Genomic DNA, 27,443 nt, shown 5'->3' with positions numbered 1-27,443 from the left:
CCGAATCATCGTTCAGTTCATGCCCAGTCACTGACTAATTTGTAATAAATGGGAGGAAAAGTAGTAGGGTAATGTGGTTTACAGCAGAAGGGCAGCAAATGAGAAAATAAAAATTCCCATTGAACATTGCTAACATCTCATCTTTTCTCTCCACTAAATCCTTAGTAAAGTATGATCATGAACATATGTGATGTGTTATTTGCTAATAAAATAAAACTTATTTGCTAATAAAATAAGAAGAACATCTGATAATAGTATGAGAGGCTTTATTGACTACAATGCAAGCTAAGGTATAAAGAAGAAACAATCATTTAAAAACACCAAAGACCCTTACATAGCAAAGGTTAAGAAATAAATTAAGACTCCTGCTGAGCTGAGCTGGCCTGAGAAGGACGGGCCTCATTCACTCCGATCCTTGGGTTCTCGGTATTTCCACTGGATGTAGTCAAAGATGTCTTTCTCGCTATCCACTGGCAGAGGCTCTCCAGCGACTCCTGCCAAGTACAGTGAGAAAAGAAACTTACAAACTGGTTTTGGAATTTAGTTATGAGGGTTTAGCGACAAGAGTTGTATGGGACTCACTTTCAGAAGGAAAAGAAAATGGTAACTAAAACCACTAAACTAAACTAACTAAACTAGATTAAACTAACTAAAGCCACTAAAACATGATATTGACCTCCCTCTCCCCTATCCTCGCACATGAGCTTATGTTCAAGCTTTGTCACATATATTACCAGTACTATGAAAGGAACCTGAATATCCCAACTGGGGCCACTGAAGTGATCCTAATCCACAATTTTCCTCTCTGCTGGATCTCCACCATAGCCACCGCGGATCACAGGAAATACTCTAGTTAGTTTCCTTTGCAACTCAAAATGTGGCCCCTAGACTAGCAGTATGGACATCACCTGGAAACTTCCTAGAAATGCAGAATCTTGGGCCCCCCTCCAAAAAGCTTCTGCATTTAATGAGGTCCCCATGTGGCGCACACACATATTTACATGTGAGAACCACTGCCCTCATATACCCGGGAAGAAAGCCCTATTTTATACTTTCAGGACAAAATGACAAAATCTTTATTTTCCTAGTAGAGAATAAACAACAAACACAGTACACTGTGAAATGTTAAAAAGCATAGATTAAGCAATTCTTACTCTTTAAGCTTTTTTTATTTTTTAAAAAAATTTTAAGTAAACTCTGTCATGAGCTTGAACTCATGACCCGGAGATCAAGAGTCACATGCTTACTACTGACTGAGACAGCCAGGTGCCCTAACTCCTAAACTTCGGAAGGCATGCGGCTGAAGCCACCAGGTTTGTCCTGGCACTAAAAGCAATGATACCTAGGTTCTTCAGAAGTCTTGGAGATACATGAAAAACAAAACAAACAAAAAAACCCACTTTAGACTAATAAGATTTTTTTTTACTGACCATCATTAATTCAGTCTAATAGAGCTAGAAAGAACTCTTGCCATCAAAGCTTCTAATTGAGGGCCTGAGAGCATGTATGGATTTAAAGACCCTTTTGTTGCCTGAGGGACTCACAATACAAAGAAACTACAATTAACTGGCAGAATTACTTAAAGGCTTTTGAGAGAAACCAAAGCTGCTAAACCAAAGTAGCCCTGAAAATAACTTTCTCTCAAGATGACCAGGATTATCTCTAATGCAGACACAAATACCCACCAGTGACTCCCAAGGGACGGATTGTGTACTCATTGATTGTGAAGCCCTTTTCTAGGGCATGAGCTCTCATATTCTTATTGAAAATATCACTCCCAGTGAAATAGAGAACACCGCAGTAATACTGATCCTTGGGTATCAACCTAAAATAAATAGATAAATCTCTCACCACACATTTCGAAATTTGGCAAAAATAGGACTCTTATAATCAATAAGGCACAAAACACCTACAATAGTCTATGTGGTCTAATAACCTTGGGAGGAGACTATCATCAGGTAGACTATTGAAATTACTCCAAGCTCGCAGTTAGTCTAGCTTTCAGTAAACTATGTCCTGCAAGACGTGTGGGGAAAAGAAAAGCAGGAGCACATATTACAGCTGACTTTCCCGCAGTTAACTACTTTTGAGCTGTGGAAGGCATCACGATGAGATACAAATCTAGAGAAAATAGATGATATTCTGTAGACAGTCATTATTCTTTGCATATTTTCAGGCTAAGCATTGTCTATACCACGAACATACAGCATTTCAGAATGAAAGGGGGTTCTAGACATTTAGGTGAACTCCAAGATACACAGAGGACAAGGAAAAAGGGAAAAATTAATAGGTCAGCAACAAATTTCGAGTAATACCTTATATCAATTCTCCTGTGTGGATACTCCTTTTCATCATTTTTACTGGGAAGCTGGCAAACACCCTAAAATGGATATTTCAAAGAATGCTTAAAAAGACGTTTTTAAACTTCAGGCTTAACTTTAATCGAATGTCATTAAATGTGAGGTTTTTGCTTTGAATGCAAGCAGTTTTAGACTTCTGGGCACTTTTAACTTAGTGGCTTTTCTATGCAGTATGTCTTGTCGCCATCTTCCTCTTGTACTTTGTGGTAATTAAAGAACTACAGGAAACAGCAGGCAAGGATTCTAGGTATGAGGGTTTGGCCTTTGTGTGATTCCAAACAAGAGCTAATCAGGGAAAGCATCACACATGAAAGATGCAGACCAAAACAAACAGAAAAGCAATCTGGAAGAAACAATTATGATGGAGGGAGGACGATCAGCTATGGGTAATATTCTAAGATAACAGAAAATATTCCATACATGAAGGGCAGAATACTACAAAAAAAGAACACTTAAGAAAAAGGTTTAAATCAAAATTAAAAGTAGGATAGCGGAAGTAGAAGAGTTTAAAATTGAGGAAATCTCCCAGAAACAGAAAAGACAGATGAAAAATAGGAAAACTGCAAAAGAAAAGAAAATTACAGGATCATTTTCTTTCTTCTTTACAGGTGAGTTTTCATTATACTTCTACAGTTTTCAAACAAACATTATCAAGGTCTATTTAGTAATCTTGTTCCTTTTACAGAAAAATGGGCCAAAATTCTGGACTGGGGAGCAACCCATAAATACATAAAAAGAGCCATAAGTATCAGAAACTTCCAATCAAAAAAGTTTCAAATGCCACACTCAAACCAAAGCACACATGTGACAGGTTTCTGGTCCTAAAGAACAGTCAACTTAGTACACAGATCACTAAACGCTATACTTTTTCACTTAGTAACATAGAAAAATTAAAACCTAGAATCTAAAATGGGTATTTTCTTTAGCTGTTGCTATGTCTGAAAGAGTGAATGAAACCTGTTTATCTTCAAAATATGAAACCTACCTTCTTAGGCATTAACAAGTTCCAACTCAGCCTTCAAATGGATCAGAAACGCTTTCCATCTGGAATTACCATGAGGGATTACCTTGCGGATATGGATGTTCGAGTGCCACAGGCAATGATCTCCCCGTTTGTCACATCAGTAATAGGATTTTGTCTAATGGCTTTGTTCCTTTCCTAAAGGCTCATTTTATTTCCTGCACTTTTTCTGAAGTGTTAATGTTAAGGAATTCCTCTGTATTATTGTAAATTCTTTATTAGATTGAGTGGATTAGTGTTGTTTGGCATTTCAATTGAGTAGCTTCAAGCGGAGTGTCTGAAATAAAGCCTCTTTTGTTGCCTCAGGGTAGTCAAGGGATCTTCTATTGTCCCTTGAATCCTTATCCTAGATAGATATTACACAGAAAATCATCCCCGGCCAAACTTGCACAAAATGCTAAAATCTGAAAGGTACTCACCATATATGAGGAAAACAGGCATCTAAATGCAGAGGAAAATTTTATTCTCCTTCCAAAAGCTGTTTTATTCATAGGAAGGATAACTCAATTACCTAAAATCATGGCTTTACAAGAATATCTGAAACATTAACCCTGGCTTTCCTGAGGTTTGGGGACTATTAGTTTACAGGAATTCATGTTTTGAAGAGTACTTGAAAAACACATGAATGGTCATGTTTTAAACAACAGTCAATAGTTACGTTAACAAGAGGTTTTGAAATCAAGTGGATATAGAACAAGAATGGTTTATTCCACTCTGATATTTCTGTTTTTTTGTAATCTCTATGCCCAACATGGGGTTTGAACTCACAACCCCAAGATCAAGAGTCCCATGCTCCACTGACTGAGCCAGCCAGGCGCCCAGGTTTATTCCACGTTGTAAGCTGAATTCATTTTGTGGCCAATTTCCTTTCAGAAACAGAGATCCCAACTTCTTGGGCTATCTCTGCTAATGATCTCACCCCCTCATCACTGCTCTGACTCCTGCCATGCTCCCTGACAGGCTAACTCTCTTACCTCAAGTCCCTCCCCAAGGCTCCGCCCCTCAAATAGGCGGTTTCCAACCATCCTAGTCAATGGGTTTCCTGTACATCCATCTCCCCAAACCCTGCTCTTCCTCTTTTAAAACAGTACTTGTTATCTTAACCTAACATGCAATTTACTTACTTATTATGTTCATTGTTAACTACCAGTCCCTTCTCAAACCCCCAAATATAAATAAAGTTGAAATTCACTGGTACATCCCAAGCTCCTAGAATAGTGCTGGGGACGTAAGAGAAGCTTGATACATAGTTGATGAACTAGCCGAACACACCTCCTCATCCCACTGGTGCTCACTCTCCCTGTCTTGTTCTTCCACACCGCCATTCTCCCTCACTTTCTGACCCTCTTTTTGTTTCCCAATTTACTCCTTACCAGTCGCTTTCACGGATCTGCTTCCAAACAAATATTACATCTACATTATATTATATCGTATTATATTAGCATGGCACTGTACAATTCTTTGGGGATCCAGTCATACGAAGATAAATGTACAAACCCTTTCAAGTTTCCATGTATATCACTTAATTTGATCTGCATAATAGTCCCTTGACACAGGAGAAGTGTATCATTTTAGATGAATTTATTAAGGCCTTGAAGAAGCAAAGCAACTTGCCTAACATCATACAATTAGTTAGTAATGGAGACAGAGAAAGATTTGATAGCTTCCGTATGCAAGTCTATTCCTTCATAATGCAACACAGCAACACATACCCTTTCCTCTGCAACTAGATATAAATCATCTCTTATTGCCTCTACAATAAATTGATTTGAGAGCTAATCTGGACTGCTCCTCACCCCAACAAATACTAATTATAAATGTCAAAACTGCAGGCTCAAACACGGCATTTTTTAAGCTCAGAGACTATATGAGCCACACGTACAGTACCTGAACTTTATACACAAACCATCCATCCACTGAGATGGATTCCTGCATCACAACATAAAGGCCTTAGTTTCCAGCTCTAACTGTCAAGTTGTCTTGCTCAATTGTCAAATCAAAAACAAAAACTGCTTTCTATTTTTTTAACCTTTCTTCTGGAAATAGATGTGAGGGATTCTCTTCCTGGCAATAGCTGTCTATGTGCTGCTAGGAATATGAGTAAGGGATTGGGAAGGCCAGATAGTGCAAAGCTTTCCACAAGTCCAGCCCTGTCCTAGGACTGGTGAGCGGCTCTAGTCTTTCAAGCATCACACGCACAGTAGGGTCTGCATCAGCCTGGTTGCAGCAGTCACTGGAATCTGACTGAGAGACAAAGGTCTTCTCTGCTAAACTGAGCAGCTACTACTGGGATAACCCCATTCCACCACTGCCAGCAACTCTGCATGTTCACATTCACAGGGCTACCCACCTTTCCCTTTCAGCTTATATGCAGCCCACCAGCTTGCAATGTTTCTTTGTATTCTTGCTAGCTGGATTAATAGCCTCTGCTGTGTAAGGCTAATATACCTCTGGATTATTAGCCTCTGTGTTTCTTCTGGATCTCTCTTTGAGCACAGCACAATACTATTCAAACTGCAAAAAAAAAAAAAAAGCTTCTGCTACCACATCGCATAAATACCTTCCTGGTCGTTGACTCTGGAAAGACCTGATGGGCTTCTTTAGTACGAAGACTGAAGGCCTTTCGCAGAGATGACTATTGGAGGTAAACAGGGCAGAAGAGGTACCCAGAATATGCTCAGGCATACCAGGACACTTTGTTAACAATGAAAAAATTTTTTCAACTTGTCTAGCATGTGTTATTTTTAGGATTTTATCTGAGTGTTCTTTAAATATAAGATTTGTGCACATTAATTTTAAGAATTGATAAAATCAATCTCAGTTTAAAAGGGATACTCCTAGAACATATATCAACCCTATTTTGAATAACATCTCATGTGTCTAGGGGCGCCTAGGTGGCTCAGTTGTTAAGCCTCTGCCTTCACCTTAGGTCATGATCCCAGGGTCTTGGGATCGAGCCCCACGTCGGGCTCCCTACTTGGCGGGGAGTCTGCTTCTCCCTCTGCCTCTGCCTGCTGCTCCCCCTGCTGTGCTCGCTCTCTCTCTCTCTCTCTCTCTCTGTGTGTGTGTGTGTGTGTGTGTGTGTGTGTGTGTGTCTAATAAATAAATAAATAAAATCTTTAGAGTTAAACAACAACAAACATCTCATGTGTCTATTTCTGGGCATAGAGTAAAAGCTCTGAATCTGATAGATTTGGGAGAACAGTTCATAGATTTGATTCCCAAAGACTGACTAGAATTTTTATTTTTACTTTTCCCAAAGTTCTTTTGAAAACATTATAAAATGTGGTCAACTTGGGCGATACAGTTTCACAGCCAATTAAAATCACCATATTGAATTTAATGACATCATTTTTTGGGTGTCTCATAAATATACACAACATAAAGTCTGCCATTTTAACCATGTTTAAGTGTGCGGTTCTACAGCGTTAAGTATATTCACATTGTTGTGCAACTACCACCAGCATCGGCCTCCAGAACTTTTCATCCTCCCCAACTGAAACTCTGTATCTGTTACATAGTAACTCCCTCTTTCCCTTCCCCATAGGCCCCTGGCAGGCACTATATTCTACTTTCTGAAAGACATGATATTTCAATCATCTATATCAACCATCTTTTACTTTTAAGTCAAAAGCACTGTCAAATCCATGCAGTAAGACTCAGGCTAATATTAGCATGTCCGTTCTCACAAAGCACAGTCTCTTTCCATTTCACGCAAAGAACTTGGGAAAATGGGGACTCAAAGTATGAATTTCAGTGAGCGGTAGAAGAAAGGTAACTATTAACCATAGTCCTAGATTGCCATTTGCCTTCCTGTCAGTTTTTATGCAGGGACATTTATTAACCTTTTTTAATGCATTTGGCATTTGTCTTGAATCTTCGAAGCTTTATTTCCTAGGAAGATTACAGGATTTTAACAGTTCATCATGACGGGTGTCACTGGGAAAATCTCGGTGAGCATCCCCCTTCTATTAATTCCTCTGCTTACCGTGCCACAGAACTCGTCTGTATCACATACCCCGATTTCTTTTCTTTCTTTGGTGTTGTAACAGATTAATAGTCTTCAGACAATTCTAACCTCGTGTACTGAAGAATTCTGAGTCAGAGAATATGAGAACATTTGCTATTTTAAGGAAAACTTATGATGCATCAAAGTCATTTATAGAAATTTTAAAAAAGAGTAGATTATTCCTAATTATGTATTCCAATGGCACAGATTATTTACAAAGTGGGGCATTTAAAACAAAATTCTTTACTAAAATATTCTGAGATTAGCATCCTGTTAAGTCTTCTTTCTATAAATTCTCATGGATATCCTATTTATTGACTGTAATGCTAAGATGTGGTGAAGTCACATACTCAGAATAGGTACTGACCAGTTTCCAAGGTTTTTTTTCCCAGAAGTGTTAACTCAAACGAGTACTTACCATGAACTTTGTTTCACCTTTTGACAGAGTATCTGTAATAAAATGGACCTTCTGTAACTGCTCCACAACACGATGTAACAGCTTTGGCTGTGGAAACATAAGTAGGAAATAAGAAAAAGAACAATTACTCTTTTATACCAAGAAAACATTTTTAACAGGAGTTTTCTGTTTATCTATGGAGAAATGCCTAGTTTCCCTCTAAGTACTTTTTTCTTCTAACACAAAATTCACTTATCAAATGAAACATCTTTTTAGGAACCGTCATTCTTCACCAATATCATGATACCCCCAAATACACATCATCCGTGTTTATCTGTGTCATTAAATCAAAAAGTTAGCTGCTTCATCTTTAAAAGGTATATATTCTAAAATCAAAAATGTTTTGCCTGCATGCGTTTTTTAATAGGAATAAAGTTTCTTAATATAATATTGTTTAATAGAAAAATACCCCCTTAATGAAAACCTGAATATTATACTGGATATTTCTAAAATATCCATGAAAGACAATAAATACTTCTGTAAATGTTTTACTAAATTTCATTTTGTTTTTCCAAAATCAGACTACTCCCTCCATTCCTTGTAGAACACCATTGTATATCCCTGTCAACCACTACTTTGCCTTTTACAAAATTCAGTCAGTACAAAGCACTTACACTGACTTTTCAGAAAGATTAAAACAAAAATTCACTCGAAAATATCCAATTATCATTTTGAAAATGATATTCACTGCTGTGTAACACTTGGCACATTTGATTATAAATTCTGTGGTACCTGTTTGGTCGATTCAGAGGTAAAGCTTGGATGGGTCAGAAGAACGTCCATGTCACCACTGGACTCTGCGCCTATGATAATAAAACATATGAATGGAATTCCTTCCACATAAATCTATCAGTTAAGCAAACGGAGCCAAAGTGATGTCACATTGAGAAGCCTTACTTCTTATAGCCTAACTTTCTTTTTCACTGTACTTCATATTCACAATTAGTTACAAGATTTCAATTTCCTGTCCAACTATTCAGGTATACTGATGTCAACAGAAGAATCTGGGATAATAACAGTGATTGGCATTAGATATGCATTATATACAATTGCTAAATGTATTAAAAATGCACCTAAATAATTACTCAATAACGGATTAAAACATTTAAAAACAACATTCTTGCAAAGATGACATTCAAATGGCCAACAGACACATGAAAAAAATGCTCATTGTCACGGAAATGCAAATTAAAACCACAATGAGCTACCACCTTACACCTGTCAGAACAGCTAAATCAACAACACTAGAGCCAACAGGTGTTGGTGAAGAGGCTATGGAGAAAGGAGGGCCCTTCTTGTGCTGTTGGTGAGAATGCAAACTGCTGCAGCCACTCTGGAATACAGTTTGAAGGTTCCCCCAAAATTAAAAATAGAACTACCATATGATCCTGGAATTCCACTACTCCATATTTACCCAAAGAAAATAAAAACACTAATTCAAAAAGATACATGCACTCCTATGTTTATTGCAGCATGATTTACAATAGCCAAGACAGGTGACCATCTACCCATGGATAGATGAATGGATAAAGATGATGTGGTACATATACACAGAACGGAATATTACCCAGCCATTAAAAAAAAGATGAATCTTACCATCTGCAACAACATGGACGAATGTAGAGTGTATTATGCTGACTGAAATAAGTCAGCCACAGAAAGACAAATACCATATGATTTCACTCTTATGTGTAACTTAAGAAGCAAGACAGACAAAGAAAAAAACCAGACTCTTAAATATAGAGAACTAACTAGTGGTTGCCAGAGAGGACGTGGGTAGGTGGGGATGGGTGAGACAGGTGAAGGGAATCATGATGAGGTCGGAGAAGTGTACGGAATTGCTGAATCATTAAATTGTACACCTGAAAATAACTGTATATTATACTTGGATAATATAACATTTAGTTTTATTATATAATATTTAAATATTAAATATAAATATTTAAATAACATTAAATATAATAATATAATAAAATATAAATTTAAAACAACACTTTTTAAAAAAATACACCTATGAACACTATATGTATGAAAACCTCAAATTAAACAATATGTCCTAACTCTGTGAAGATTCATCAGAAAATCCATTTCAATTCTTATGACCGAATTCATTTAATGAATACTGGTAAAAAATTACTATTATGGTATCGTGGATAAGAATACAGTATTAGAGGGGCACCTGAATGGCTCAGTCAGTTAAGCATCTACTTTCAATTCTGGTCATGATCTCAGGGTCCTGGAATGGAGCCCCACATCAGACTCCCTGCTTAGTGGGGAGTCTGTTCTCCCTCTCCGTCTCCCTCTGTCCCTAGCTCTATCTCAAATAAATAAATAAAATCTTACAAAAAAGGAATATAGCATTTTATAATGACAGATTTTTGTTCTGATCCCCCACTCTACAATCACATAACTTTAGGAAGATTATATAAAATTGTTTATACTTTCTTTTATTATAATATTATGAAATTTTGTCTCCATTTAAATAGATTTTTTTCACTTTAAATTTTTTTTCAACACTGCAAATAAGGACTGTATATTCCTCTAGATCTCAGTTTTTCTGTCTATAAACTAGTAAAAACCATTCTATAGGCCATTGTGCAACTAAAAACATATGTGAAAGCATCTAGAATAGGACCTGCCACACAGCTGGCATAAAATAATACTATTTCCTTTCTTTGTATTTTTAGAAGTACAATACATGTAAAACATTTTTTTTTTTCCTTCCAAGATTTTACTTAATTCAAGTTAGCTAGGGTGCCTGTGTGGCTCAGTTGTTAAGCGTCTGCCTTTGACTCAGATCATGATCCCGGGTCCTGGGATCAAGCCCTGCATCAGGTTCCCTGCTCAGAGGGAACTTGCTTCTTCCTCTCCCACTCCCCCTGCTTGTGTTCCCTCTCTCGCTGTGTCTGTCAAATAAATATATAAAATCTTTAAAATAAATAAATTCAAGTTAGTTAACATAAAGTGTAGTTTTAGTTTCAGGAGTAGAATTTAGTGATTCGTCACTTACATATAAGTAAAACATGTTTTTGGTCACTGAAGTCATGGCAGTGTCTCTAGACCACCATCTTATACATCAATAATGTTTAACCAGATATTTAAACATAAAGAAGACTAGATTCAATGTGTACTGATCCCAGCACATTCATGGAAGCTATTTTAAGAAAAAAAATTTTGTCTTCTTTTCATTTCTTTCTTTTAAAAGTTGTGTCTTTTACCATCTACCTATCACCAAAAATGTATTACTCTATCCATTTAAAAAGCAAAACAATTATTCAGCAAAAAAGGGAAAATAATCCAAGAATCTATTAACAAAGGAACAGATAAAGAAAGTATGGAACATCCACATAACCAAATGTCATGTAGCTATAAAAAAGAATAAGGATGCTCTCTACATACTCATGTGGAAAGATCTCTAAGATGTATTTTTAAGTGAAAGAAATAAAATACAGTACTGTGTTTATATTATGTTACTTTTGTGAAAGAAAGGGGGAAGAGGACAAAAAGAATGTATATGCACTGGATAAAGAAGATGTGCTACAAATTTACAATGGAGTATTACTCAGCCATAAAAAGGGATGAGATCTTGTCATTTGTGACAATATGGGGCAGGGGGGGACCTAGAAGGTATATTGCTAAGTGAAATAAGTCTGACAGAGAAACAAAAATAACACATGACGGGGCGCCTGGGTGGCTCAGTGGGTTAAGCCTCTGCCTTCTGCTCAGGTCATGATCCTAGGGTCCTGGGATCAAGCCCTGCATCGGGCTCTCTGCTCAGCAGGGAGCCTGCTTCCTCCTCTCTCTCTGCCTGCCTCTCTGCCTACTTGTGATCTCTGTCTGTCAAATAAATAAATAAAATCTTAAAAAAAAAAAAATAACACATGACTCACTTATCTGTAGAACCTAAAAAACAAACCAAATATAAACAAAACAGAAACTGGCTTACAAGTACAAAGAACTAGTCGTTGCCAGAGGTGGGGTAGGTGGGGAATGGATAAAATAGGTGAAGGGGATTAGGAAATACACACTTCCAATCATAAAATAAGTAAGTCATGGGGATGAAAAGTACATCACAGTTAACACAATATCACATTAACACTGTATGATGACGGATGGTAACTACATTTATTGTGGTGGGCACGGTGTAGTGTACAGAACTGTCATCCCTGTGCTGTGCGCCTGAAACTACTGTAACACTAAGTGTCAACGATACTTGAATAATAAAAATTTTTTAAATAAATAAAAATTTAAAATTGGGAAAAAACAATGTATATTCACATTTATTTATGTTTACATGTAAAACCACTGAAAGAACACACAGGAAAGTGATCCTTCATAGGACAGTGGTGGGAGGGAGTGGGGAGAGGGAACTAGGACAGGGGAGAAGGCAGATTCTTCGTGTATACCTTTTTTATATTAAAACATGCAACCATATAATAATAAAAGTAATAATACAGTAATAAAATAATAATAAAAGTAAAAATGATAACAAAATAATAAAAGTAAAAATAAAACAGAAATATGGAAATCCAGAAAGGCAGTCATCTTCAACTGAGCATGCTTTTGGCTTGCTGTATATCCAAGTCTGTGTTTTGAAAAATTTAGATTCCAAGGCCCCACCCTAAGAATATTCTTATTTAGTAGGTTTGTAGCAGGATATAACAATGTGTTTTTTTTTTTTTTTAACTTTCTAGGAATTTCTGATGCACAGAAAAACTTGACGACTGGTTAACTTTAATCCTCTCTTTTGCAAATATGAAAAACAGGATGATATGGAGAGAGAGCGTCAATCTACAGTGACAGTAGATTTGGCCTCAGGACCCAGTTCCTTAGGCCCCAGTTCAATGTTCTTTCTACTTATCAGCAATTATGGATTTAGCACTTTTTCTCCCTAACTCCAGATTCTTACAGCAGCTACCCCGGGAATTTGTGATAGCTCATCATCTACTGCCTAAGTGAAACTCCAAAGGCGGCCAGAGATTCAGTCAGATATCTATGCCAAAAGTTTTAAATCAAGTTTTTGTATTTCAATTTTTAAAGTTAATATTTTAAAATTATTTTACCCTTCCAAATTTTGAACCAGTAAGAAACCAGGATTCTCTTGGTTCTCATTTAGCTTGTATTTACATATGAAAAGGATATCTTCCAAAGGACCTGGTTGTTGAGAGAACTGGTTTGGAACTAGTGTTTCAGTGACATTATTTTTAGATGCATTACAGAAAACTCAGAAAATAAAAGAAGTTAAAAAAAACCACAAAACATCCCACCACCTATCCACAGCTCACTAGCATCTAGCCAGATAGTCACTTTTAGGATTTTAATATACATAAAATTATTCTATAAAATTTATTAAAACTAGCCATTAAAATATCCTATAATAAAATCAGGATGAATTTCCTTTCATTTCTAATACATATTCCTATCTATAGACAAATAAACTTAACTAACACGCTACTGGGTCTTAGAAATACGAAGTAACACAAATTACATCTCTTTGATCCATTTTTTTGTACACATTAGGCAATTTTAACATCAAGGCATGAATAACCTAAGATTAAGAAGTATGTTACCTCTTCTGAAACTGCCACAGACTGTAGCAATGTATTCAGAATCCACTTTTTTAACTTCATTTAGTACAATATCCTAATAGAAAAAAAATTAAGTCAGTATTCTAAAAATGGCTTTTCACCAAGTGACATTCTCAATTCTAATCAGAGAATACAATTTAAATTTAGCACACTCTTACTTGCATTTGTAACATCTCTTCCCGAGGAATTCTTTTCTCAAAGTCCTCAAAATATCTATAAAGACAGAATAAGTAGACAAAAGATTTTTGTGAAATTTAAATCTTCTTAAAAAGTAAATTGCCTACTATATCAAGTGCTCTTATACCAGCAGATCATTCAAAAATCAAGACTGAAGTTCAGTAAGAAGATAACAGTAAAACTGGGGGATGGGAATAGGTTTATTTCTTAACTTAGACCAAAATTTTTAAGTGCCATCCTTTATGATATTCCAGATACTCCATCTAAACTTATTTTCAGTAAACTCCACCTTCATATACCAAGAGTAAATAAATATATTTAAATTAGTATCTTTCCAAATTAGTCTGCTCCCTACTGGCAAGTCAAGGGCTTACAGTTTATTGCTCTTATATCCTGCAAAATTTTATTTTAAAACATTATCCAGATAACATTAGGCTAAGTGAAACAAGCCAGTCAAAAGACTATATATTGTATGATTTCATTTATATGAAATGTCCAGAAAAGGCAAATCTATATTGATAAAAAGTACATTAGTGGGTTGTCAGAAGCAGACAGGGGCAGAGAAGGGCAGCTAGGGAGAAATAGGGAGTAAAGGCCAACAGATATGACCTTTTTGGGATAAACAAAGATGTTCTAAAATCAACTCCAGTAATGGTTGTACAGCTCTATGAATATACTAAAAACCATGGAACTGTACCCGTTAAATGGGTGAATCGTATGATATATGAATATTTCAATAAGGCTATTGTAAAAATATCTCAGTATGAAATAACTAAAATGATAAAGCATTGGATCAAAAGTCATTCTCACAACAACCAAGTTCTTCAGAATATCTCTATTACATAAATGCAAGGACAGTGAGAACATCCTGGTCCCCTACTGGTTCCAAGTCTTAGAAGAGTAGTGTCTTAAGTTTAAGGTACATGTTTATGTACGATGCATTAGAAAAAATCAATTAGAAAAGGGGTTCCAGATGGTATCCAGCACATGAGATAATTATAGATGCTGAGATACAACATTCCTACTAGTTATTCCCACACTGTTATTTAGATGTTTGGGTTTTTTTTTTTCCTTTTCTGTTTTTAATTTAGCATTCCATGTTCATGTCCTAGCTTCTCAGGGAGACTCTAAACTTCTTAGGAGCTTTATTAGGTCCTTACCCTAATTTATTAGATCCTTACCCTGGACCTAATGCAGTGCTTTCTACAATGTTTAAGCACAAAATAAACACCCGCTGAATGACTGATGTACTCAGCCCTATATGCTTTAAGAGGAAGTTCTTCAATAAAGTCAAGAGAATGAGGGAAACACTCAAGAAAACAAACAGAAGGTAATAACAAAACGTGTGAAAACAGGCATATTATCTATCAAAGTCTGCAACAAATCTTAGCATTCCTAAATAGAGAAAAGGTCATGTTTAGTTAAATTTGAAGAATTATTGTGGTGTATGGAATGGCTATAAGGAATTTTACTTTTACGTCTCAGGCGTCAAAAGAAAATTTGCTATCTTACTTCAACCCAATTCGTTGATGATGGTTCAACTTTTCTTCATTTTTTCTGAGATCTGTACAGAAGACACATAAAGTTGAGGTGCTAATTTAAGTATTTTTGGGAAAAAGTCACTGAATTTTGTGATTCTTTTTACAAAGAACTACTAGGAAAATACGCTGAAATGACTTTGAAAAGATAAGAAAAAAAAAGAAAAGAAAAAATTCAGATATTAAGAACTAGATAAAATGTTCTTCAAATCAATGTAGTTAAAATTGAACAGTTGATTTCATGATCATTTTTACTTACTGAATCAAAATTTCAATTACAGTTACACAGAATAATAGATAAAACATACCAGGATCATACCACACTACACTAACTATAGTAAAAGGCAGCCTTATAAGAACTCACATTGCTAACTTACAGTGACAGCAGCAGTAGCAACCACAACTTTTGAATGTTTTATGAATAAGTATTTATATTGCCCATCTGCTGTTCATTCACTCCTTCATTCGATTAGTATTTATTGAGTAATAACTTGTGCAGGCACTGTGCTTAACATTCTGTTGAAAGGAGAGGTATTATTTTCATTATTTAAAAACCATCATATCAAAACATCATATCTTAAATCTAAAAGTGACTTAAGGATGCCTGTATGGCTCAGTCGGTTAAGCCCCCAACTCTTGCTTTCGGCTCAGGTCATGATCTTAGGGTGCTGAGATGAAGCCCCATTTGGGGCTTTGTGCTCAGTAGGGATCTGCTTCTCTCCCTCTGCATGTGCCCCTCCCCCGTTTGTGTGCACTTACTACCTCTCATTCTCTCTCAAATAAATAAAAATATAAATCTTTAAAAATAAATAAACAAAAGTTACTTAATTCCACTTGGATGTTCCTTTACTGGGCATGAGTATGGGAGTAGCCTGTATGCTCCCAAAACAATTCCTATCTGTGGTCACCTTTACATATTCACAAACATAAATTCTCTCTGGAGATATAAAATGGAGAGAAATAAGCATCTTTATGATACATGGAGCACTTAATATTTCTCAGAGCTGTATGTACACAATAAACACTAGAAATGCAATGGAAATAATGACATAGATGTTGATGGTTATATTATGTATCCGTGAATTGTTAAATAATGTAAAAACCGTTACAGCAGATCTCTGACACTTCCAAGGTATGCAACTTTTGGGAAACAAATTCTTGACCCCTTTGGCCAGTATTTCACTCAGATAAACCAAATATGCCACAGGCAGAAAAGCACAAACCCTTTCTGAGACACAAACACAGTATAGAGCTCATTCTTTCTTATAGGACTCACACAAATTCTTAACTTTAAGTATTACTCATTAATCACGCCTCTTAAGGGTCAGTTACTATTTGTAAGTACTTACTAGGTACCAACCATTGTCCACTAAGTGCTTCTCATACATTACTGCATTAAGCCACGTGAGGCAGAAATTATGATAGCATTTTGTAGCTAAGAAACCAAAGCATCCTAGTCATCCATTCTAATCAAGTGTGGTGGAGAATGGATTCAAACACAAATCAGTCCCTAGAATCTGTCCACTTAACCATGTGAGTACAAATAATTCACAAATAAACCCCAAATGTCACAGATATACTGCAACAAATTTCTATTTCTATCTCCATCTATAGTAGACCCTTAAAATTATGAAGAAATAACTTATATTCAAAGGATTGCTGGGTTTAAGGAAAAGGTTTTATAATTACTTGACTTAGACTCTACTTTTATCACTTTTTCGAAAGCAAAAATTCCTTTAATAAAAATTGCAAGCCTCTTACAGAATCTTTTTCAATATGTATCACTTGGCCTTTAGGCTCAATGTGTAGGATTCTGTTGTCCAAAATTTTACTGGAGAAACGAACACAATTCAAATCTAAAAATCTGCAAATGAAGTCATTCTAAACCAAGAAGCCACATCTTGCTCTTCTTGATTTTCTTCTAAGTTATAAACATAAACATGTTAAACACAGGAATAAAAACTACACTTTATACCTATTCTCTACTGTAGAGTTAAAAAGAAAATCTTAGCATCCTTTTTTATTAGTTGAGAAAAGGTTTCTCAAGTTCTCATTTGCTAGAGCATTAACCGTCCTTCAGGAGCATATCTGACTTGGAATTGATGACCTATTGTACATACTCACCTTCTAATGTTTTAATTCCTTCATCTACAAACTTCCTTGCAGCAGATGGACTACAATGAAAGAAAAGCATTATCTCAATGTCAAGTGAAACTGAATATCAATGAAACTCAATATTATTACTGTATTCTCTTGTCAAAGAGTTACTATGGAGCTAAACAAGACCTGCTAAAGTGTTGTCGTTATTTTGGTGACTTTATCCAAAAAGAAGAATTCTTGAAGCCCCAATCTAGGAAGACAACCATAAACCTGGACATGAAAAAGACATCTAAGCAGCTAGGTGTCATAATGTACATGTACTTTATTCATAAAACAGACATACACAGGAAAACAGATCATCCATTCAAGTGAGTTTAACTGAGGGCCTGTTATGGGCCAGAAACTCTTCTAGGCATTGAAAATACAGCAGAAATAAGACGAATAAGTGCCTTGGTCTTACCTACTTACATTTTAGTGAGTAGAGAGAAAAAAATAAATAGGTATATAAACAAACAAAAAAATATCAGGTAAATGAATTAAAATAGGGTAATGTGACAAGAGTGGATGGGTAGCAAGGGAAGGCCTGTAAAATGGTATTTAAACTGAAATTTTATTTTTATTTATTTATCTTTAAATATTTATTTATTTATTTGACAGATAGAGAGAGGGAGAGACAGCAAGAGAGGGAACACAAACAGGGGGAGTGTGAGACGGAGAAGCAGGCTCCCCACCAAGTGGGGAGCCCGATGCAGAACTCAATCCCAGGACCCTGGGATCATGACCTGAGCCAAAAGCAGATGCTTAACGACTGAGCCACCCAGCACCCCTAAACTGAAATTTTAATGGCAAAGTATCTTTGTACAGAAACTGTGATACAAAAGTAGATACTCATAGCAGAAAGGCAATGTGGCACAAAAGAAGTAGAACTGAATTGGGAGTCAGCAAATATGGGTTCTAATTCTGACTCTGCCAGTTATCCCACTTTCTGTATTCAGTGTTCTTGCTAGAAAAGAAGGATAATAACACAGAGGCTCTCTGAAACAACTTCTAACACTTTAGAATGGCCTTAAGTCCCTAAGGAGTCATGCTCATTTTCAGTATACGAAGTTTAAAAATTTAGTATATTTTAGAATAACTTTCATCAAAATGTTGCCATTTAAATGAAAAATCACCACATATCTAAAAGACTGCCTCGGGGTGCCTGGGTGGCTCAGTCATTAAGCATCTGCCTTCAGCTCAGGTCATGATCCTGGGATGGGTCCTGGGGTCAAACCCCACTCAGCAGGAAGCCTGCTTCTCCCTCTCCCACACCCCCTGCTTGTGTTCCCTCCCTCTCTCTGTGTCTCTCTCAAATAAATACATAAAATCTTAAAAAAAAAAAGACTGCCTCATTCCATAAAGATAAGACTTAAGTAAAGCATTATAACCTTAATAGTTTTTTTCTAAGATTTTATTTTTTTAAGTAATCTCTACACCCAACGCGGGGCTCAAACTTACAACTCCAAGATCAAGAGTTGCATGCTCCACTGACTGAATCTGCCAGGTGCCCCACAGCCTTAATGTTTGAATATTAATCTTTAAGTTGTCAAGAAGTCTCCAAGAAGCCCGCTTTGGTGCTAACTCAAATTTTAAGATAAAGATTCCTTCATTAAAAAAAATGCTTGGGTGCTTGTTCCAAAATTATAAGGCACTATGTTAGGCGCTATGAAAAAACAGTTTAAATGCTTAAGATAAATGTCATGCTCAGAGAGGCAAAAGAGGCATAATCTGCAGGGAGTGAGAAGCTGTACATGTTAGTGGAGTTCAGAAGGAGATTATTTCTGGCTGGGGAATCAAACCGGTTTTATGAAGGAGGTAACATTTGCCTTGAATGGGCTTTTCAAGTAGAGGTAGCACCAGAAAGACCAGCCTCAGACACATAAGATATGGAAGAGTGAACTATATGGTCAAGGACAAAGACAAAGACAAAGAAAAGGTACAGGTCTTGAAGAGAAATAGCATGTACTTATTTTGGCTCACATAAAAAAAATAAAACCAACCCTACTACTGTGTCTGCTTAGAAAATATTTCTTACCCAATGCCACTAACTCGAGTCAGAAAATTGATAGATGAACTTGTGTCATCCTGCCGAATCTTTAAGAAAAAAAAAAAAAGTCTAGTAATGATTTAGGAATGCTTTGAGGACTTAAATGATCTTATTGGAAATGTACTAGTCTGCGAAGAGACATGAAGAGCCATTTACATTTGCCTGGATAAACATCAATGGTTTTAGATAAGTAACAAAGCAGATGAAGATGTCTCATCTCTACCTTATCCCATACTTTAAAAAGGCTTATTTATAAGAGACTGTAAGTAGTAGAATTATTATCAGGATGAAATAAAACCATAAAAATGCTTCAGAGAGTATAAGAATAGAAATTCTAAAATATAACAATGTCTTATCAAAGCTTATAATTTACCTTCTGAATGATACTGAATATAAGGAGCTAATTCTAGCACAGATGTTAACAATCTCTAAAATGCCACATAAAATAACTAAGTATTTTACAGGAACAATATTCAAAGTTTTTTAAATAGAACACTTAAAGCCATAAACTCCACTCTTCTTTTCCCTCCTAGTCTCACCAGGTAAATAACATCAGTCACCCTGCAATGATGCTACATGACAGCTGCTATAAAGGCAGACACTATAATTGAATAAGCAAACAAGTTAAAACTTTACCTTTTCCAGCTTACGCAATTTTCCAGTCGCTAAAAATTCATCAATCTTTTCAGCAATCTTTGTTCCTACTCCAGGCTAATGGAAAATTAAAAATATAAAACGTACGTAAATATAATGCTTACCAAATCACTCAAAGATAAAGTAAAAAATAAGAAATGATAAAAAAAATGATAGTCACATGACCAGTTTTAAAACAAAGGACACAGAAAATTGAACTATGGTTAAAATACATATTCTCCCAACAAAATCTTTAAATGATGACAAAAGAGAAGCCCTAATAAAACAATTCTAAATGACTTACTTTTTAAAAAATTAATTTTTGTTGTAGAAAAATTAGAAAAAAGTTGCATATAGAAAAAATATAAATCATTTGTTAATTTCATTGCCCTGAAAATTAAAATAAACTGTAATCTCATCACCTAACATTTGCTATATACACTTATTTTCTGCTTATATACATAAGCAGAGTTATATGTGCACATACATATATATTTGTATATATACCTATTTTATTTTTCTTACAAAAATAGAATCATTCTGCTTTGTAAAGTACATTTTTTTAACTTAAAATACATCACAAATTTCCATATCAATATATAAATACAACTTCAATATCTTTAATGGCTGCGTGGTATATCATTGTATGACTATACCATAATTTACTTAACACATACCCTACTACCAGAGACATTTAGATAGTTTACAAGTTCTAATATAACAATATCATGAACTTCCTCTAGAGCAGAGGTTCTTAAGCTTTTGCACTGTCATCACCTTGGGGATGTGTTAAAACACAGAATGCCTAGAATTTCTTGCTTAATAGGTTGCATGCATGCTTTATTTATTATTTATTTATTTATTTATTTAAGGTAAACTCTACACCCAGCATGGGGCTTGAACTCATGATCCTGAAATCAAGAGTCACATGCTCTACTGACAGTCAGCCAAGTGCCCCAATAGGCTGCATCCCAGGTGATGCTGCTACTGTCTAGGTAGGGCACTTTGAGAATACTGCTCTAGAACTGCACAAAGATTACAGCCACCTCATGGGACATTTTAAGTTTACATTATTAAAATTAAAAAAAAATCATTCCTCAGTCCCTTTAACCACACTTCAAGAGCTCACTGGCCAAATGTCACTCATGGTTACTGTTAATGGACAGCACTGCTCCAGAATATAGGCCCTATGAGAGCAGAGATCCTGTTTTTACTGGTTTACCCCCAGCACCTTGGCATACTGGTGCTCAAAAATTATGAACTAATGAATCATTGTATACATATATCTCTACTGGTTTCCTCAAAATAAATTCCTGAAGATAAAGTGGAATTGCTAGGACAAAGGATATATACATTTTGCCAACATTCTGCTAGATTATCCTTCAGCAAAGCTAGAAATAACCAAGATTTCCATCATTAGTAACTGAATGTCTTTTTCCACATCTTTATCCATACTGTATACTGTATTTGATACTTTGATAGCACCATACAGCATCTTGTTTTAATTTGCAACTCTGATTATTAGTGAAGTTGAACTCTTTTTCACGTTTTTGACTTTTTATTTCCTTTTTATTTTTACTCTTCTCCTTTAAATAAGGGCTTTTTTAGAGTAGTTACAGGTTCCCAGCAAAATTGACCACAAGTACACAGTTCCCATATACCCGCAGCCCCCACACATGCACAGCCTAGCCAATTATCAACATTTCCCACCAGAGTGCTACATTTGGTATAACTGATGAATGTACACTGAAATATCATCATCAAAGTTTACATTAGGGTTCGTTCTTGGTGGTGCTGGCCCTCTCTAAATGTTCAAATGCATCAATATATCCTACTATCTCTTAGTCCTAAGTTCGCCCTTCTATATTCTTGATTTATTTAATGTTTAAGTGTTCCAAGACTACTTAATGCACATTCAAATTCTAAAAATAGCAATTACCAGACAGAAATGAACAAGACTTAGCAAGAAAAATCGAGTAGAAAATGAAAACTGCTCAGGTTTCTCATTTCCTGTATCAGAAGATACATACTGACCTAAAGCAATTTAGGCCCAGGCTATTTTCTATAACCTAACATTAAAGATTAAAACACAAACACTAATTCCAGAAATATCAGATTTCTAGAATTATTGAAAAGCACTTGCATGTGCCAAAGAGTAGGTCAGTGATTCTTAATAAAATAGTAGAAAGGAATAATGATGAGATTTTCATATTAAGTACAGTGTTGTGCAAAAGGAATTTTGGATATTTTTGTGTTCTTTTTAGGGATATACCATAGGCTCAGATTTGCATAAAGTGCATCAGAGCTTGTAAAAGTTTGAATCTAATAAGTGCAATTAACACAAAGAAACACCTGCAATTAACACCTGCAATTAACACAAAGAAAATCCAATTATTGATAAAAGGAGAACAGAATGGAAGCAGAAGTGGCTCTGGAGGTTAATAATGCATGAGTTCACCAAGCTCAGTAATCTGGTGACACAAGACAGAAACTCAGAATTAAAATCCAATGTATTTATATCTTCCTTGGCTAGTCTATTTGGGGAGGATATACTGATGTTGAGAACTCTTTATAGCACAAAGGATTTAAAACCTATATACCAGGGCATGATTAGCATCGAGTAATAAATTCAAGATGAAGATGTGACACATGATTAATGTGGATAACCTGTACAAGATTTATGGTAATTTTAAGATCCTGAAAGGTGAAAATACAAGGATATTCAGGGTTCATACTCTGAAGTATACATACACACCCACTTGTGAACACAAATGGCTAAAGAAAAACAGAAGAAGGCAGTAACTATCAGGACCTAGACTAATCAAAAGCCACATCAGTTTGACATGTTTAACAAAAGATAAATAAGACACAATCCACAATTTTAAGGAACTTAGAATCTTTTAGTGAGATTTAGATGAAAGAGAATAATCTATCAATAGATAGGCTTTTCTAGGACATTCTTAGCAATATTAATGTAAATTACCAAGACATGTGACCCTCTAGGAACCATGACACTGTGACACAGCATACAGGGCTTTAAAAAAATTACAAAGAAGAGGGCTACATGCAGTAATACACAAAGGGGCTTAATTATGTGATTAGTAGGTAAGATTTCTTTGGGAACACCAATTCTCATTAACTCACATAAATTCTTACACCTGGGGATCAGAAAAAGCAAGCTAGAGACCAGACATGCCAATACCATTCTGTCACTATACGGTTCTTGAGGACTAACACTCAAGCTGAAATTCAATGTGAGTATATGTATATATGGCAAGATATAGAAAAAAACTGTAATTACATATACTTAAAGCAAATTTCAATCCATACCCTTCCCAGCAGTAGGTGTGGTGAAAACAGGAGTGGTGAAATCTGCCTGTGTGGGTCCAAGCAGCTTCAGAGAGGCAAATTGAGTTTTGTGGGAATCCACCAAATTTGTGCATGTGTGAACTCTTCCATCACCTTGCTCACTCAACTTACCAATTTCTTAGCTTCTGCTCCACTTTTTATTTTGTGTGGGTACTTCGCTATCACAGATGCTGCTTTTCTATAAAGAGAATAAAAAAAGAAATCCAGGGACGTCTTAATTTTTCTTAAACTAGAATACACACGAGCAAATACGCAGCTTCAATTTTTATCACGATCACTAATGTTCCACATTTGTGTCAAACTTAAAAAAACTCGGGACGCCTGGGAGGCTCAGTTGGTTGGACGACAGCCTTCGGCTCAGGTCATGATCCTGGAGTCCTGGGATCGAGTCCCGCATCGGGCTCCCAGCTCCACGGGGAGTCTGCTTCTCTCTCTGACTTTCTCCTCGCTCATGCTCTCTCTCATTGTCTCTCTCTCAAATAAATAAATAAAAATCTTAAAAAAAAAAAAAAAAACTCAAGAGGAGCTGGCGGACCACTTGCACAACTTTCAGAAGCATCTTGAAAATCCTCACATGTGAGGATAACATGACTTTACCTGCATGTTTAAAACCAGGGAGATTCAGCAAACCAGTAGCCTTTCCTTTTTGGGATGAAGCCAGTTTTTAGATTGTTCCTAACTCTCATAAAAATGTGCCACCTAGTGATATTTGGATTACTAGATACCAAGCTGGCTTAAGGATGGTGTTTTTTAAGATTTAGTTCTTTATTTTAGAGAGGGGAGAGAGAGCAAGAGACAGAGAGAGAGCAGCATGTGGAGAGGGGCAGTGGACAAGAGAGAATCCCAAGCAGACGCCCCTCTAAGCTTGGAGCCCTAAGCAGGGCTTGATCCCATGACCAAGACCAGAACCTGAGCAGAAACCAAGAGTCAGACACTCAACTGACTGTGCCACCCAGCTGCCCCTGGATGGCTGTTTTTAAATTTATGGCTTAAAACTGCAACTGCACTCCCCTGCGTCCTTATGTTCTTTTTCTTCATTGCTCTTATTTCCGTGCCACATAAAGCACTGACCTGATTCTTGCCCATCTCCAAACACATCCAGTTCAGTAATCTGGTGACACACTAGGCACACCCTAGGAGCTCACTATGGTCTCCTGTCTATAATTTCCACACTAAATGTAGTTTAGCAGTGATGCTAATAAAAGCCAGGGCACATCTAAGTCTCAAGCATAAATACTGGGTAGTCTGTTATAATATATATAAACCTTTAGATTTGGATTTCCACTTCTCTATTAGCATATTACCATCTATGAGTCTGGAAAAGTAGGTTGAGGGCAGTTTGTTGAGGAATTGTCTCAGTAAAGACAAGTAGTTCCAGACAAATGGTATCATGAGGCAAAGCCTGAAGGAAAGAATTAAAGCAGGAAGGCTTTCTGGATGTCACAATGCATTTGTGCTTTACCATGGTAAAGAGGAAATATTTAGTTATCTGACATGGAAGAATGACAGGATCAGATAACTATTTTCAAAAGAATACTTTGGCCAAAATTAAGAGAATGTATAATCAGGGTACATGTAGGCAACACCTGCTTTTCCAGACTTATTTCCCACTCAGGCAAAGTGAATTACTGATTTCCAGGAAAATGTTATACTCCTTCAGGTCTCAATGCCTTTTGGCACATTTTGTTTCCTTTGTCTAGACTGTTCTTCCTTTCACTTATCCCCTGACAGTTTCCTTCAAACGAAATACCTCCTCTCTGAACTTTTTTTTTTATATAGGTTACCTTTTTTTTTTTTTAAGATTTTATTTATTTATTTGACAGACAGAGATCACAAGTAGGCAGAGAGGCAGGCAGAGAGAGAGGAGGAAGTAGGCTCCCTGCTGAGCAGAGAGCCCGATGCGGGGCTTGATCCCAGCACTCTGGGATCAGGGCCTGAGCCCAAGACAGAGGCTTAACCCACTGAGCCACCCAGGCGCCCCTCCTCTCTGAACTTAAATAGGATACAGAGTTGACTATCTCTCTTATTTCTATTTTTTTTTTTTTATTTTTTTTTTTTTAAAGATTTTATTTATTTTTTTGATAGACAGAAATCACAAGTAGGCAGAGAGGCAAGCAGAGAGAGAGAGAGGAGGAAGCAGGCTCCCTGCAGAGCAGAGAGCCCGAGGCGGGGCTCGATCCCAGGACCTTAGATCATGACCTGAGCTGAAGGCAGAGGCTTAACCCACTGAGCCACCCAGGCACCCCTCTCTCTTATTTCTAAATCAAATGTGTGGATGAAGAGTACAATTACTTTAAACAGGCAGTCAAGACAGATAAAGAAAGGAGCATAATCAGTTTTTAATTATGTTGAATGGGAAGGGAAGGGGAGAGTTGAGCTCAATTTTGAAAAGATTAAGATAAAGGTAACATTAGCCTAAAAATCTTGAGAAAAGCTCAATGAGATACAGATTTGGAGTCAATGACATAACCAGTATCCAAAGCCAAGAACGGTAAGATTGCCAAGGAAACTATGAAAACGAGGGGGGAAAAAAGGACTAAGGGCAGACTTCCAGGAACTACCAACATTGAAAGGAAGATATAAGAGGTCAAAAAACAAATATGAATGCCATCACCGGATTCAAGAGTAAGACTTGAATGGAATGAGCTAATGGTAAATGCCAGTGAGAGTCCAATAAGGTGAGATGTAGGTGAGAGCATTTTCAGAAGAATGGCAGGATGGAAATTATACCACAGTGAGATAATGAACGACTAGGGACGAGGAAACCGAAGCAAGAAACAGATAATTCAAGCAGTTTAACTGTAAAGTGGAGGAAACAGACAGGAGCTAGCTAGAGGGCAGAGGGAAGTTAAGACTGCTTTGTTTTTGCTTTCAAGAGCTGAGGGACTTAGACATGTCTGTAGGCTAAGGCACAAGTAACTGCTGTGGGAGTCATGACTACCGTGAGGGCGCTGGCGAGTTGGAAAGGGAGCGGATCCAAGGATCAGCCAAACACCAACCAGATGGAGATATGATTTCTTGAATCACATCTATTTCACAGCACAGACCTCATCCGCTGTCTTTCATTGTGGCTTAAAATCAAACTGTATGATCAGCAATTCATATTTGATCATGGGAAAAATACACATCAGCTACGCCTATTTTCAGTCAGATCTGGGAACGCATCAGAAATGACCCTACATTGTTCTGCCCAAATTATCCCTGAAATATTGCAGTAAGGTACCACCAGAGAGTCAATACCCTCAGTTCTTGCTTTTTTCTCCTCTTGCATATGGTCCAAATCCCACTAACCCCTCGGCCCCGTTAACTGCCACACGTCCCAGGACTCGGGCTACCCAAGAACGCTGCGCCGTCCCACCTGTAAGCATTGTACTTGTGGATTGCCTGGTTCACGTTCTTCTCGAAGTTTGCGAGTTCTGCAAAGGCAACAAGAGGCTGGGGTGAACAAGAACCGCGAGTAAACCAACGAGAGCTGAGTTTTCCAGAAGGGGATCTAGCACCTTTGTAGGAGACAGTGAACCCCCGCTTGTACACGGGCCAGGCCAAAGACAGCCCAAATGGTGACACAGGAATCCCCCGCCGGACTGACATTCAGCCGCCAGCAATGGGCGCCGAAGTTAGACCCGCACGGAAGACTACCCGCCGCAGCCGGCCGACCCCATCCACAGGGCTGAGGGGACGGGAGAGAAGCAGGGGAAGGGAGAGAAGCAGGGGAAGGGAATGAAGTGGGAAGAAAGGAGAAGAAAGCCAGCGGCGCCCGGCCCGGTGCTAACCTGTGAGCATGTCGGTGATTCCCCCGTTGAGCGTCTCCTGCGGCGCCTTCCGTTTGCTCATGGTGGCTCGCACCCGAGGATCGCAGAGTGCTCAGAGCCGGGGACTGGCCCCCTCTCCCAGCTTTAAGGAGGGGCCGGGACTTGGAGAGGGGGGCAGGACCAGCCCGGCCCCGGCAAAGCCAGCCAGACCCACTGAACAATGGCCGCCTCTGACAGGAGGCGCGGCGCACGGCGCGCGGGGTGACGTCACGCGCTCGGGGCGTGCCGGGGGGCGCGGCTGGAGCCGGGCTCCCGCGGCGCGTGAAGGAAGGGTTCGCGAAGGTGAGGGAGAC

The 27,443-nt window shown here is 37.3% G+C and overlaps 1 protein-coding gene across 2 annotated transcripts; it reads right to left on the bottom strand.

Annotated features, from left to right (window-relative positions):
- Positions 1 to 249: 249 nt before the first annotated feature.
- LOC111144449 (DNA polymerase beta) lies at positions 250 to 27,443 on the bottom strand. 2 transcript variants are annotated; one of them, XM_022498766.1, is made up of 14 exons: positions 27,112 to 27,443; positions 26,697 to 26,754; positions 23,450 to 23,516; positions 19,973 to 20,047; positions 19,325 to 19,383; positions 17,275 to 17,324; positions 15,125 to 15,176; positions 13,594 to 13,648; positions 13,418 to 13,490; positions 8,580 to 8,650; positions 7,809 to 7,895; positions 2,316 to 2,380; positions 1,686 to 1,825; positions 250 to 494 (listed from the first exon to the last, which is right to left on the bottom strand). In XM_022498766.1, exons 1-14 carry the CDS (start codon positions 27,170 to 27,172, stop codon positions 400 to 402), a joined length of 1,008 nt encoding a protein of 335 aa, XP_022354474.1. In that variant the 5' UTR covers positions 27,173 to 27,443; the 3' UTR covers positions 250 to 399. The 2 variants fall into 2 exon arrangements, with proteins under 2 accessions (XP_022354474.1, XP_022354475.1); XM_022498767.1 differs by having other exon boundaries at positions 1,686 to 1,731; positions 27,112 to 27,335.

Source organism: Enhydra lutris, unplaced genomic scaffold (genome assembly GCF_002288905.1).
Source record: "Enhydra lutris kenyoni isolate GAN:26980312 unplaced genomic scaffold, ASM228890v2 scaffoldscaffold11, whole genome shotgun sequence".
In the NCBI taxonomy this organism is placed as follows: domain Eukaryota; kingdom Metazoa; phylum Chordata; class Mammalia; order Carnivora; family Mustelidae; genus Enhydra; species Enhydra lutris.
This window is presented reverse-complemented; position numbering and strand designations above follow the sequence as displayed.

Coding starts and splice junctions, on each gene's coding strand:
- LOC111144449 (XM_022498766.1), bottom strand. CDS start 27,172: ATGAGCAAACGGAAGGCGCCGCAGGAGACGCTCAACGGGGGAATCACC. Junction 19,384..19,972: donor AATTGCGTAAGCTGGAAAAG/GTAAAGTTTTAA, acceptor TTTTTCTTAAAG/ATTCGGCAGGATGACACAAG. Junction 13,491..13,593: donor AAGAGATGTTACAAATGCAA/GTAAGAGTGTGC, acceptor TTTTTCTATTAG/GATATTGTACTAAATGAAGT.